The 11,107-nt window shown below is 31.8% G+C and overlaps 1 protein-coding gene across 3 annotated transcripts; it reads left to right on the plus strand.

Annotated features, from left to right (window-relative positions):
• The first annotated feature begins 1,957 nt into the window (after positions 1–1,957).
• On the plus strand, positions 1,958–11,000 carry LOC130656179 (UMP-CMP kinase 2, mitochondrial-like). 3 transcript variants are annotated; one of them, XM_057459007.1, is made up of 5 exons: positions 1,958–2,398; positions 7,972–8,098; positions 8,385–8,586; positions 9,112–9,345; positions 9,467–11,000. In XM_057459007.1, exons 1-5 carry the CDS (start codon positions 2,378–2,380, stop codon positions 9,603–9,605), a joined length of 723 nt encoding a protein of 240 aa, XP_057314990.1. In that variant the 5' UTR covers positions 1,958–2,377; the 3' UTR covers positions 9,606–11,000. The 3 variants fall into 3 exon arrangements, with proteins under 3 accessions (XP_057314990.1, XP_057314991.1, XP_057314992.1); XM_057459008.1 differs by having other exon boundaries at positions 1,959–3,777; XM_057459009.1 differs by having other exon boundaries at positions 1,959–2,403.
• Positions 11,001–11,107: the final 107 nt, after the last annotated feature.

Raw genomic sequence — 11,107 nt, forward strand, 5'->3', positions numbered from 1 at the left:
TGGTTTAAGAACTAATCAAGCTATACTATTGAAATACTGCACCGAAAAAAAGAAATAAAAAACACACGTAATGTCTTTGGATTGATTGGCCTGCTTTAGCGCTTTTGATGCGTCATTTTCAGGGAGGACACTTGTTTCTACTGCTGCACGGATAAGTACATAACAGTAAAGCCCGGTAAATTTATAGTATAATGCCTTGCCTCAGATTTGCATTTTTTAGGACTTGTGATATGTAATTTCGCGGGGGTATTAGTCCAAAATATCTTTTCTATTGGCTATCGGTGGGCATAGAACACCACCGCCTGTTCAATATATTGTACAAAAACGCCTCTTTGTTTAGCCTGCAATAGGGCCGTTATTATGTCTTGTTGCAAAAGGATATTTGAGCGAAATATCGTTTCTGTTTGTGTATGGATGTGTATCCAACCTCAAACTTTGTCTACTTTATAAAAACAGCTTTCCGTAAATGGCAGTTATGCGAAATATTCTGGAATATTACGTTGGTTATGGCCATCGACAGAAAAAATATGTAGTTTTTATGAAGCGACAGACATTATTATGAAGGTATTATGCAGTATTATGCGATATTACGTTGGTATGGCCATCGACAGAAAATTTATGTACTTTTTATGAATTATGAAGGTATTATGCAGTATTATGCAGTATTATGCGATATTACGTTGGTATGGCCATCGACAGAAAATTTATGTGTTTTTTATGAATTATGAAGGTATTATGCAGTATTATGCGATATTACGTTGTTATGGCCATCGACAGAAAATTTAAGTACTTTTTTTGAATTATGAAGGTATTATGCAGTATTATGCGATATTACGTTGTTATGGCCATCGACAGAAAATTTATGTACTTTTTTTGAATTATAAAGGTATTATGCAGTATTATGCAGTATTATGCGATATTACGTTAGTTATGGATTATTGACAGAAAAAATATGTATTTTTTATGGAACGATAGAGAGTATTATGAAGGCATTATGCAGTATTATGCGATATTACGTTGGTATGGCCATCGACAGAAAATTTTTGTATTTTTTATGTAACGACAGAGAGTATTATGAAGGTATTATGCAGTATTATGCGATATTACGTTGGTATGGCCATCGACAGAAAATTTATGTGTTTTTTATGAATTATGAAGGTATTATGCAGTATTATGCGATATTACGTTGTTATGGCCATCGACAGAAAATTTAAGTACTTTTTTTGAATTATAAAGGTATTATGCAGTATTATGCAGTATTATGCGATATTACGTTGGTATGGCCATCGACAGAAAATTTATGTGTTTTTTATGAATTATGAAGGTATTATGCAGTATTATGCGATATTACGTTGTTATGGCCATCGACAGAAAATTTATGTACTTTTTTTGAATTATAAAGGTATTATGCAGTATTATGCAGTATTATGCGATATTACGTTGGTATGGCCATCGACAGAAAATTTATGTGTTTTTTATGAATTATGAAGGTATTATGCAGTATTATGCAGTATTATGCGATATTACGTTGGTATGGCCATCGACAGAAAATTTATGTATTTTTTATGTATTATGAAGGTATTATGCAGTATTATGCAGTATTATGCGATATTACGTTGGTATGGCCATCGACAGAAAAAATATGTATTTTTTATGTAACGACAGAGAGTATTATGAAGGTATTATGCAGTATTATGCGATATTACGTTGGTATGGCCATCGACAGAAAATTTATGTATTTTTTATGAATTATGAAGGTATTATGCAGTATTATGCAGTATTATGCGATATTACGTTGGTATGGCCATCGACAGAAAAAATATGTATTTTTTATGTAACGACAGAGAGTATTATGAAGGTATTATGCAGTATTATGCGATATTACGTTGGTATGGCCATCGACAGAAAATTTATGTATTTTTTTTGAATTATGAAGGTATTATGCAGTATTATGCAGTATTATGCGATATTACGTTGGTATGGCCATCGACAGAAAATTTATGTATTTTTTATGAATTATAAAGGTATTATGCAGTATTATGCAGTATTATGCGATATTACGTTGGTTATGGATTATTGACAGAAAAAATATGTATTTGTTATATAGAGAGGATGTCGGATAATGCGGTTTCATTTGTCGGGTCCATTTGGTTGGAGAAGTATGACTGAACGTCTGTCGGACTTTTAATATCGATAAAGTATGAAGGGTACTAGTTATGTTGTACGTCGTGTGTCGGGACCACTTAGCCCGGTGCTAAATGAAGTCGTTCCCGAAATTGTGTTTGCAAAAAAGATGGCTGTTCTTTTTAAGCAATTTCTACTCTTTCCTTCAAAATAAATCTTTACAAAAGCATTTAAAAAGGGGCATGGTATATAAATGAAGTATAGAAAGGTTTCTGTAAGGTTTGTTTATGTTTTTTTCAGTTTTGATGATATTATTGATGCAAGACATGTTTGTTAGCTAGCATCATAAAACCAACCACACCAACAACAACCTAATAGCTAGCTAGCTCGGACTTTATAAATATGTAGCCATGTTCTTTATGCCTAGCAAAGTCGCCAGTTTATATTTAAGTGACCAGCTATTAGCTGCTGTAGCTACCTTATTTTAGCTTCAGTTTTATGTTGCTTTTTACATGTAAGCTAATCTTAGTGGTCTTTGCTAAGAATGTGACTGTAACTTATTTTAATTGACATTTTAAGCTTAAATTAACAACCCACAACAACTTTTAAAAAAGTATTACATAATATTTAAGAAGAGTTTAAGGACTGTTTTCAAGCAAATAATGTATTTTTCACAATTTGTGTATGCAAATAATGTATTTTTCACATTTTGTGTAACTAAACTTATATACATCGGTTACATGCAATATGACGAAACGATTTTTATTTAACATGTAGTAATTCTGGTACCTTAAGTGTAGTGATTTTTGTTGTTCTAGATTTTCTGACTAAAATGTTTTTGTTTATGACATTTTGTCTTATTAAGAAAAGTTTCAACTTTTTTGAGGGAGTACAACACCGAAAAGACTTGTGTTTTTTTTTATATTTTGCATAAATTCTTACCGGGCAGGACAACATACCGAAATGACTGATCCCTCTCTATTTATAAATTTGATACGTTCCAAATCGCAGTTTTTTGAAATTTTGAGTAATATTTAATGAGTACAAGATACAAATACTGATTTTTGTTGAATCAGAAGTATTTCCTAGAACCATTCTTTTTTTACACTTTTGTGGAGAAAAAGTGTATGCAATATCATCAGAATAACTGATTTTGTTGCAAACTGTTTTTCTTTTTCACATTTTGGATTGAAATATTGTTATAAAGGGCATATATCAATAGACATATATATACCAAAATAATTAAATTCTGCAAACTTTGATTTTGTCGTTCACCTCTCATCTTTTATATTTTGATTAAACTTTTGAGGAAAATCATAGGAATTATTTAGAATATGTATTTTGTGTTAGAAATTTAGTGCAAAAATTGACGTAAAATGAACTGTTAAATTGATTGTTGTTGTTTTAACATGAATTATGACTCAAACTTTGTTTTTGCATTTCTAATTTGACTAATTAGCCTAAAAATTTGCCAATTGGTTTTACACTCTGTTCTTTTTTATATATATTTTATGTAAACATAGAAGTACACAAGTAAAGTTAGAAGCTACAAGAAGTTAATTCGAAAGTGAAGAGTGGAGCTAGAAGTAGTAAAGAAAAGTTAGAAGTAGAAAATGAAAGCTTGGGCTTAACGTAGATTTGGATTCACAAATAGTAAGAACTTTTTAGATATTTTTAGACGTTATGTTTTTATGTCGCTAGAGTTACGTGTCAGGCAGACTCGCATTTGCCAGGAAAAAGTCACTTAAGAGCTTCAAATTCTTTATATTTTACCGCGTTTTTTTTTACACTTTTTTGCATAATTAATGTTATCAAACAAATGTGCTAGCGAAACTTTTGGTTTGTTGAACCTACTGCAAATGTCATAATTTTTATATTGCCATTGTTTCTCTTTATATGTGTTTTACTAAGCATAAATAGCTAGCTGGCGTCTTCCCAGTTTAACTATATTTAACTGGGTATCTGTCTTATCTAATGTTACCTTCAAGCTCCATATCTAAACCTAGCTAGCTAACTGATGATTAATGTTGTTATTCCTCTTTTAGCTATTTATATCCACCTTAGTAGTCAAACTTAGGGATCTTATTTGAGCACGAATTATGATGTAACAAGCCACAAAATATTTCAAAGACTTATTGAACTTTTAGGGTAGTGTGAGGAAAAATTTTATTTTAAGAGGAATGATTTTGTAAAACTAAAGTGTGTGCGTTAATTGGAGTAAGTTTTATTGTTTTGTTGTTGACATCCTGTTAAACTTCTGTAAGCTCGCATGTAAATTACAAGGTTATATATTTTTGCAAGGGTAGTGGTTGATATTTTTACAAAGTTTGTTGACATTTTTTGGGAAATTTACCTGGGTTTTTTACATTTGTGGTTAAAATTTCTCAGCAGAGAATAGTATGGTTGCCGATTATATTGTTTGTGTTGCAAACTGCTGTTTTTTAAATGTTGTGTAAACTTTTGTGGAAAAAGACCACATGCAAAATACTGAAAGAACAAATTTTTGTACAATTTGTGAGCTGAAGTTGGATTTTTTTTTATATTTTGTTTTATAAACTTTTTTTAAGCTTTAAACTAACTGTAAGTAATGTAATTACGGGAATAAATATTTGGTGATGATAAAAAATTACTGAATGTTCAGACTGAAACTGTTTAACTTTTGTGAGGGAGGACCATATGCAAGTATATATACTAAAAATAATAATTTGATATTTTACACTTTCCAAGTTGTATTTTTGTATGCACTTAAATGACTGCTTTTTCTGAGTTGAATTTGATGGGTTTCATATCAATTTTGTGGAAGATTTTATGGGTGAAAACAATATAAAACATGCCAATTGAACTGATTTTTGTTCATATTTTGATTTGCTCCTCATAAACCTTTGTGTTCTACATTTATTGTAAACTTTTGTGAGGAAGGACCATATATATGTATATATACAATGTTTTCAAAATAATGATTTTTGTTGATTTGAAATCTACTCCTTGCTCATTGCTTTTTCGACATTTCAGTTTAAAATGTTTGGTAAAGTCAGTACGGATCACGAGACAAAAAAATTGTTTTGTTAACCGGTTAATTTTTACATTTTGTGCATATTTTTGCGGGAGAGGATGGTATGCAACCGAATAAATGATTTTTCAAAGTTTAACTTTTTGTTTTTTGGTGTTTTGGGTTTGTTTAAGTTTGGCTTTTTTATGTTGTTCAGGTTGTATTGTTGTATAAGCATTTAGGGAAAAGACAATGTTTAAAATGCATAAAGAACTTATTTCATAGATCTGTGCTTACTGTTGCAAGCCTTTCTTTTCGACATTTTAAAGATTAAAATATTGAAGGTTTTCAACATAATCACATAATAAGATGTATACATATTTGAGATGTGTTATTTCTGACATTATTATTATTGTTGTCGTAACTGTCTGGGTTGTGACTGTTAATGTTGTAACTTTCTACTAACTAGATTTTACACCTTGCACGCCGTTGTTTTTCATATTTTGTCTGACGTTTTGTTGGGAGGATTTCATGCGATTTGACATTTGATATTTTGTGTTAGATTTTAAGAACTTTTTTGTTAAATTATGACTTCTTTCTTTTTATGCATTTTCAGATTATTTTTTTTAGTAAAAGGCATATTCAATATACTGAAATATTTGCTGATGTCATCAAAATTCAAATGACAGAACTTTTCAATTGTTTTTCTGCCTAAGTGGATTTTTCCACGGGCCTAATCTACTAGTCTATATAATAATACGCCAGTTCTGTCTGTGACTTTTGCAAAGTGGATAAAATTTCTTTGACAAAGTCCATAAAACATCGCCTATAAATTTGTTCTGTAAATTAGCAAACTTTGACGTTAAAGCAATATTGACGTCAAAGGAAAGTATATTAAGATTAGTGAAGCCATTGCATTGCACTTTTAAATTTTTCAAACCTGGGTCACCGAATCCGTTTCGGAATGGACGGGTTAATGACGTCATCAAAACCTTCAAATCCTAATATCTCTGCAACCGTTCGTCAAAAGTGCATGATCCTATACATTTTCTTGATCAGCGTTTCAAGATCTATACGATGAAGACATTAGATATATAAAATTCTGGAAAATTTGTGTTTTTGCGGGTCTTTGCTGACGTCAGCAAAATTTTCAAACCCTTATATTTCCTTATACGTTCGTCGAAAACCCATGATCCCATACATTTTTCTCATCAGCATGTTAACCTCTACACATTACAGGCAACGAATATACTAAACTTTGCTAATTTTTTTTTGTATCTGCACTTCTGACGTCTGCAAAAAATCTAAAACAACCTATTTTTTTATTGTCCTTTTGCCTAAGTGGATTTTTCCACGGGCCTTATCGACTAGTCTCTTATAATAATACAGGGACTGTGTCTGTTTGTAACAGGCAAAGTGGATATCGTCATTTTACTTTGATGTCGCCGAAAAACTTATGTCTAATATGTTAAATTTTATGACGTTATGGCGCGACGTCAATAACACTACTTTAACGTTAATATCCTATACTAAATTACTGAAGCCATTACAGCGCACCTAAAACTTTGAGGCTAAATAACTTGGAAACGAGGTGGTGACGTCAATGATCTTTCACTGAGTGGGTAACTAGGAACCACCTAGGACCAATTTGGGTAAGTTTCCCAAACATGGGTCCCCAAATCCGTTTCGGAATGGACGGGCTGATGACGTCATCAATAAATCTTCAAACCTTAATATCTCTGCAACCGTTTGTCAAAGATACATGGTCCTATACATTTTCTTGATCAGCGTTTCGAGATCTATAAGATGAAGGCAACGGGTATACAAATTTCAAAAGAAAATTTTGTTGTTGCTTTATTAGGGACTTTGCTGACGTCAGCAAAATTTTTAAACCTTTATATCTCATTAACCATTCATCAAAAGCACGTGATTACATACATTTTCTTGATCAGCGCTTTAAGCTCTACACAATAGAGGCAACGTAAAAACCAGGTTCTATTTTTTTTTTGCAGATGGGTTACTGATGTCATCAAAATTTAAATGATGCTTCCTTTTTATTTTTATCTTGCCTCAGTGGATTTTTCCACGGGCACTGTCGACTAGTATCTATATAACCAATCTTACATTTAAAAAATCATCAAAATTAAATAATTGTAGGTTTTGGAGTGCGAACCCAAAAAGTTACCTAATTCCAACTTTTTTACCTGCAGCCTAAAATCTGCTCACATGTAATAACGAAAAAAATGAATATCAAAAAAATTATGGGAAGTTGTAAGGAAGTTCAATATTTTTGAGACTTTTTGATCAGTCTTTTACATTTTGTCGACACATTACGTGAGAAATGGCATTTCATTGCCATGAAGGTATACACATGTAATGTTAACACCAGAATCTAAAAACTGATGTTTCCAACCTCGTATCGAATATTTTGATCCCATTTGTATATTTGATAGGTTATGGAGTTTTAGATGACAAAAATTAAATTTAAATTTTCCCTGATAATAATAGCCTAGGTTGTGAGGCTTTCATAAAACTTAAATAAATACTCAAGATAAATATAGGCCCCACAAATAAAAGAGAAGTACTTTTTTCTTTTGAAAGCAACACACACGGAAGAACCTCGTTTCCAGAGCGTCTTGTATCTTTTCTAACATCCGGACAGCGATCGCCGTTGACATCGAATTGCGTTAATGCTCCTTAAAAGTAAATTATCTCTAAAACAGTTTCTTTATAGAGTTTGCGGTATCGAATCTTTTATCTTGCTTGTGATTTCTTTTAATTTTTTATTAGTTATATTTTTGCTTCGCTATGTTTATAATCATGTTAGTTCAAGTAAAAAACTTCATTTTTTTTTTCAGATGTTTATGCTGGATGGTGTTAAAACCCTGAATGACACAATCCCTAAAGTTTTATCACAAAATCTGAGTGCACATAATGTGGAGCTAAATAATCCATTTATTGTTGTTGAAGGTTTAGATGGAACAGGTGAGAAACGTGCAGCACGAAAGGGGGTACAAGTTATTAGGAAAAGAGGGGTGAAAATGTACTAAAAATTGGGGAAAAAATTAAAAAATTAGCATGTGGATCGAATACATTAAATTTGACAAAAAAGTTACTTTGAAAGTTGAGACAAATATGGGTATGTTTACCAGAATTTCAATATAACGTTGAAAGTAAAAATTTCTTTTTCAGATTGAAAATAAAAACCTGTCAAATCAAATGTTTTTACAAGCTTACGAAAAGTTTATTTAGTTGTGAATTTTTCGTCTAGGAAAATCCACCATAACGCAAAATTTATGTGAGCATTTCAATGTTTGCAAGGTTGTGACGCCGCCTGATTCGATACGCCATATACGAAAGAAGTTTGACCATCTACCAGAGTTGTGTCGCCGGGCTTATTATTCGTTTAGTAATTACATGGCAGCCAAGGAGGTACTTGATGTCATACGAACTAGACCTGTTGTTATGGACAGGTAAGGAGTTGCTAAAATGGAAATTATTTTTTATTTGGGTGAGAAAAACGAGCTACAGTTTAAATAAGGTTCTGATCTTAAATAAGTTCAAACTTTTAATACAATTTTTTAACATGGAAATTGAATGTTTAATATACAATCCTAGGCATAACATTTGCATAAAATAAGTTTTTTGGATATTTCTAAGATCAACCAACATCACGTGGTCAGTACTCTGCGATAAATAGGCTGCAAAATTTTTGACAGAAGTGTGAAAAGGGGCGTAAGTCCAGGGTTGTACTAGTAAAACTGACTAATATGGGCAGGGTATTTGGAAAATATTTGTCGATACTTCGTGCTTATAAAATTAAACATCAAAACTATCAGATATCAAAAATATATTTATTTATTTATTTATTTATTTATTTATTTATTTATTTATTTATTTATTTATTTATTTATTTATTTATTTATTTATTTATTTATTTATTTATTTATTTATTTATTTATTTATTTATTTATTTATTTATTTATTTATTTATTCAGATATTGGCACAGCACAACAGCATATGCGATTGCGAAAGAGGTAGCGGTAGGAATAGAACACCATCTTCCCGATGAAGGAGATTCGTTATATGCGTGGCCAGAAGACTTACTCCGTCCGTCGGCCGTTTTGTTTCTTACGACACCAGAGAAACATCGTGATGTGAGGGTGAATGAAAGAGAAGATGTGACGGCAGAAGAAAAAGAGATTAGTGAAAACGAACGTCTTAGGATGAGGTGCTTAAAAGACTTTTCCTAACTTTCCTCGATTGCCACCGAAAATCCCATCCGCATAATATGTTCACCTAGCGTCAAGTTTTTTTATTGTCTTATTTTTTTTATTGCATCATTTGTTTAGAATAATGAAAGTTTATCAAAGATTTGGAAACACAAAATGGGTTGAGGTCGATACGAGTGGAACTAAAGAAGAGAGTTTACAAATAGCTATTAAAGGTCTTGCAGACGTCGGAGTGGAGCTAACAAAAAGAGAATGCTGAGTGGATGTAATTTCTTCTGAGGCTTCGATATTCGAGCAAAAAAAAAAAAGATCTTTAAGAGATCTAGAACAGTTTTGTTACCTACGTAAATCTTTTTATGTTATTTTAATTTTAAGGTGAACACATGGAGGGTTACAATAGTCTGTAGGTGTCTGTAGCTACATCTAAGTTTCCCTGTAGTTTATTTTAATTTTGTTAAAAAAATTGTTTCGTAATTATATAAAATGATGATTCGGATGTGCAACTTTGAGGTTTACAGGATGTAAAGTATTATGCTGAATTACTTATTTGAAACAGTCTAAATAGAATGAACTGCTGATGAAAAATGTTTATTGTTAGAGAAAATTTAACCTTTAGCACTAGAAACTATTAATAAATTTAATCATTTTGGAGAAAAATTCTTTTTTTTAATCCTCAAACCCTCCTACAAACACCCGCATTTCGTACGGTGTGTGTAGAATATTGACACTCACGAAAAAAAATCCGGTTTGCGCTTAAACTAATATATTCACTATAAATGGCGAAAGTAATTCTTTTTTGCATAATTTACCTTATCGGCCCTTTTAACGCCGCCCACAACCCTTTCAGCGTTTTTCACCTCAAGGTAAACGCAAAGATTCCGGCCACGAGGTTATACCTATTTTTAGCAAAACTTGCTTTTTTGTATTTTAGGTAACTTTATTTGCGAAAATAAAGTCTTGCGAAATATTGTTGATAAAAAAAATCAGCAACTTTTGCGATTTCTATCAGATTGCTCCATGCAATCCGATTCACAATTTCGCTTGAATTGTCTTACTAGCGAAATACAACCTCCTACTATCTAAAAATGACAGTGACTCACACCCTACTCTCGAAAAATTCTTAAAATCTTTCTATACAGACACTTCCTCATCAAAAGCGTAGTGTAGTCTCACACAGTCTCTTTAATAATAGCCGTATTCCGTCTGTCGGTTCGTGCGTCTCTTTGTCTTTTTGTTACGGAAACACAAAATGCGATATATAAAGGACGAGTGACCCTGTGGATTTTTCCACGGGTTAACGACTAGTATGCTTATAATACCTTTTATTTCATTCGCAACGCTTACAATACGCTTAAAGGGAAGCTGAGGTATAAAATGATATCGGACTTATATTATAGAGCTTAAAAATTTAATTATGTTGCATAAATTATGATGTCATAAGAGATGTGCATTTAAACTTTATTAATGCATAAATATTATAAAGTTAAATTGATTAACATATTCTTTTGCCAAAATGACACTCCTTTTCTCGTTCCAGGCCTGTTAGTTTTTTCCCAATGACCCAATAACTCTGGATCTGCAACTTGATTTTCGAACATTTAAAGTATGTACGCATATATGGAAAATAATTATGTATGTAGACTTGCTATTTCCATCTATGTTTCAAGAGACTTTATATGCTGGCCCGATGTTTACCTCCCCCCCCCCCTACAAAGGTAATTAAAACGCCCAAAAGCACCCAAAAAATAAGTACAAGTTTTT

This window comes from Hydractinia symbiolongicarpus, chromosome 9 (genome assembly GCF_029227915.1).
Source record: "Hydractinia symbiolongicarpus strain clone_291-10 chromosome 9, HSymV2.1, whole genome shotgun sequence".
In the NCBI taxonomy this organism is placed as follows: domain Eukaryota; kingdom Metazoa; phylum Cnidaria; class Hydrozoa; order Anthoathecata; family Hydractiniidae; genus Hydractinia; species Hydractinia symbiolongicarpus.